The following is a 3,971-nucleotide window of genomic DNA, read 5'->3' on the forward strand; positions in this document are numbered from 1 at the left end:
CCCTACACCACCTGCATTTCAGAAGGACCTGGCAGCATCCCGGGTCCCTGACAGATTTGAGCACTTCGCAGCTTGAAGAGATACCACCATGCCACTGTGAGACACCAGCAGCATCTCTGCTTGGGATCTTTCCCTCTTGGTATTTGCTGAATCAGGGGCAGCAGGAACAGCCCTGGGTGCTGCACCCTCTGCTCTCCAGGTCAGCATCCAGCCAGTCTGTGACATCCCCAACTCACAGTCCCAGCAGGGGTTTTAAGGCCTTGTTGCTGAGCAAAGTGGCATCAAGAAGTGCCCCAGGCACACATGAATGGGTTTCACCCCTGTCTTTCTCCACCCTTAGCAGGGAAGGATAAAACTACAGACCTGGGAGTGAAGACACATCAATTGCCTGCCTCAGTTTTCACATCCATAGATATCATTTGCCTGTGATTGCAGAGCACCCTTATAAAACACATCAGAACTGTGTAACCAGGAGACCCAGGAAATTTTGCAGAGTCAGGGGACAGGGGCTTCAATTTGCAGACACAATGCTATTTTTGCTGCTTTTTTCCCAGCTGACCCTCTCTCCATCTCTCTCCTCTTTCTCCTGCTCCTCCCCGGCTGCTGGATTAGCAACAGCAGGCACCGGGCAGCAAGGCGTCATCAGCGGGACCGGATGCCCGAGTGCAAGGACTGGAAAGATGTGTCGCAGCAGGACGCGGTGAACCCCATCGAGAGCATTGACACCTGGGTGGAGTTCGTGGAGGGGCGGAACAAGGTGAGGCTGTAGTCCCAAACCCATCCCGGAGCAGGGAGCTGGAGACAGGCACCCTCGGAGGGGTCCTTTGCGATCAACCAGCAAAAGTGACCTGGAAACGAGCCTGGCAGAGCCAGATTTGGGGAAGGCTTCACACCTCTGCTTCTAACGTAAACCATCAGCGGCCGTTCCCAGCTCTGGGGCTCTGCAGTACCAGGCAGCCCCAGGGCGAGGGAGAGCTGTCATCTCTGAGAAATTACCCTGCGTCCAGAGAGGCTCCTGCGGGGGCTGGCTGTGCAGGAGGGTGTACAGCGATCGCTGCGGAATGCAGGGCACCCACCTGGGGAGGGCATGGGGACGTGTGCTGCTCCCGTGGCCATTTCTGAGCCCTTCTGCATGTGCTGTTCTGGGACAGCCAAACCCTGCAGAGCCGCCTGGGCAGCTGGGAAGGGAGAGCAGGAGTCACAGATGGACCAGGATATGTGTGTAGCAGGGTGTTTCATCCAGCTGTCCCCATCCCAGTGGGTGAGGGTGCTATGGAGGTGCTGGAGTCCACCTGCTGCGGGTTTGTGCAGGGAGCACGTGTGCTCCTCAAAGCCCACTTCTCCATCACAGCGTTTCCTCTCTGGAAGGAACATCTCTCCCTCACTGCAGTGTGTGTGACCTGCAAACAGCCAGATGCTCTGTGCTGCCTGTTTCTTTCTGTCTTTGGTAGCCGTGAGTGTGAGGTCTGCGCCGTGACGGGGTTCCTGTTCCCGCTGGTGTCGGGCACCAGCCGCTCGCAGAGCAATGCAGAACAAACAAACGGGCCCCCGTTTCCGAAAGTCACTTCCTGTTTTCCTACACACCTCCAAAGGCACTTCCCGTCCCCTGGCCTGGCCGGGAGTTGGTCACTCAGCCAAAAGGGTGGCAGGGGCAGATGCTGCTCCTCCCAGAGCAGCCGAAGGGAGAGGCAGGGATTGGTGTCCCATGGGGAGGCGAGCAGGGGTGGTGGGAGCTCCTGGGCAAGGAGCCTTTCTGTCCCCTTCCAGAAGTGACTCTCCTCTTGGTCCCTTTCGATCTTTCTCTTTTTTCCCCCATCCTTTCCCTCCTATTCCTCAGACATGTCCTCCTCATTCCACGTATTTGGTTGTAACAGTCCTGAAGGTCCACCTTAGGTTGCACAGCCCCCAGACGCACAAGAGCTCTGGAGGAAGACAGCTCTTCCACTTGGCACTGGGATGCTATGTCCCCAAACCTGCTTTCTCTCCCTCTCCTTCTCCTTTCTGCCTCTCTTCTTTTACCATCCTCTGTTTTTTATTCTGTCTGGGAAGGCTGGGATGAGCCACGGGGTGCACAGTGTCCGGCCACGCACTGCAGACTGCAGGGTGATGTCAAACCCAGAAACCCCGACTCCAACGTAACAGTGCAGATTATAAGGAAAATCCCCAAGAAACAGGAAAGGCAGCACACAAAAGTGCCAGCGATAGGATCACTTCAGCTGTATTGAATAACCCCAAGAAACGGAAAAGGCACTGCACAAAAGTCCTAGTAATAAGGTCACTTGAGCTGTTTTGAATATGCCCTGAATGAATGACTGTTCCTTCTGAAGAACACAAGCTAATACACTGCTGCTTAGAACGGAAACGCTTCCCAAAGTCTGTGGGATGAATAGTACAGACAAAGTAGTTTCCCTGTAGGAACACAAATTTTTTGCCTTTTAAACGTTGTTTCATTAGAGGGATTTTTGCATGTGATTAACTTGTCATTTAAACTGGGAGGGAGGAGAAAGCTGTGCTTCAAACTGCAGATCTCCTCTAAGGGGAGTGCTTGTTACGCGTTCGGCAGCTCACGCGTGTGCCTTACTCCCCAGCTGCCTTTCTGGGCTTACTTAGAGGCAGCTTCTTTGCCCACTCTTAGTCATGTCTCATTGGAAGGAGAGAGGAGGAAGGTTTTCGGAGCATGTCTATTATACATAGAATTTAAAGGAGGGAGATGGCAGCTTTCCCTGAACTGGTGAGAGCTGGGATGCTTCCAGAGGTCTGGGATAAAAGGAGTGTTGGCAGGTCTGTAAGTACCTGTAAACTCCTGTGAGCTCTGTCAGTGAAGTGACCGAGCAGTCACTTCACTGCAGGGGGCTCAGGGAAGCAAAGCCTTGAGGGTCCCTTCCCCTTCTCCCCACTGTTATAAAGCTTGGCAGGAGCTTAGCCAGCCCCTCCACCCTGCGTGCTGTTCATGTCCCCTGTGCTGGGCACAGGCCTGACTCTGTGGGGACCCGAGGGGCTTAGCAAGATGTTTGCTCCCATGAAGAGTCATCTGTGCTGGCTGGGCTCTGTAAAAAGAAACAGTTCAGGAGTAAAACCATGTTGCTGTTGCTAGAGCCAGTGGGTAAGGCTTGAAATGCACGGTGAAATGCTCTTCCTAATGCCTTCTTATGCTCTCTTCCCCATCAGACAGTCAGCAAACTGGCCATCCAGGAGGCCAATGTCTCTGTCATGTACAAGTGTATCGCCTCCAATAAAGTGGGTCGAGACGAGCGGCTGATCTACTTCTATGTGACCAGTGAGTACTGCGGACATCCCCTTCACCAGCATCAGCCGAGCTCTCTGCTTGAAAGAGGCAGGTCCCTGGACCGGCCAGATCCTGTCACTCACAGTCAGCACCTTAAACAGTGACTGGGAAGCCAGCAGGAGAGCAGGGCTCCCCCGGAGCTCTGCAGAGTGGCAAAGCCTGGAGCCCTGGCAGCAGATAGCACAGGCAGAGTTTGGCAGGCAGATCTGGGGATGAACCGGCGCTGCCTGTGCCTAGGTCCTGGAGCAGGTTCTGGGCTGGGGATGTCCCAGCAGGAGAGCAGGGCTACCCCGGAGCTCTGCAGAGTGGCAAAGCCTGGAGCCCTGGCAGCAGATAGCACAGGCAGAGTTTGGCAGGCAGATCTGGGGATGAACCGGCGCTGCCTGTGCCTAGGTCCTGGAGCAGGTTCTGGGCTGGGGATGTCCTTTTGGCTCAGGCTCAGGCAGCTCCCTGGGCTGGGGATGTGCCTGGTCCAAGAGCATCCTCTAGTGGCACTGCCCGACCCACTCCCAGGCAGGGTCCTGCAGCCCCGAGCCCCCCGACAGGGTCCCCACGGGATTTTGGTGATGGAAGGAAGCTGAGAGCCCAGCAGTGTGGGCTGGAGTTGTGGCCCATGTGGGGCTGGGTTGGGGTTGTGGCCCATATCAGGCTCCATGACCTTCCCACCAGCAGTACCCTGTCACGC

The 3,971-nt window shown here is 55.5% G+C and overlaps 1 protein-coding gene across 2 annotated transcripts in view; it reads left to right on the plus strand.

Moving 5' to 3' along the window:
- Positions 1-3,971, plus strand: part of FLT4 (fms-related tyrosine kinase 4) — a 36,119-nt gene that overhangs the window by 16,392 nt on the left and 15,756 nt on the right. Inside the window, exons 10-11 of one of the 2 annotated variants that reach the window (XM_010146385.1) lie at positions 619-757; positions 3,169-3,277. In XM_010146385.1, coding sequence (XP_010144687.1) covers positions 619-757; positions 3,169-3,277 — 248 coding nt within the window. Of the gene's footprint in view, positions 1-612; positions 758-3,168; positions 3,278-3,971 lie in introns of both variants that reach the window. The other variant, XM_010146384.1, reaches the window with a different exon arrangement.

Source organism: Buceros rhinoceros, unplaced genomic scaffold, assembly GCF_000710305.1.
Source record: "Buceros rhinoceros silvestris isolate BGI_N320 unplaced genomic scaffold, ASM71030v1 scaffold32672, whole genome shotgun sequence".
NCBI lineage: Eukaryota > Metazoa > Chordata > Aves > Bucerotiformes > Bucerotidae > Buceros > Buceros rhinoceros.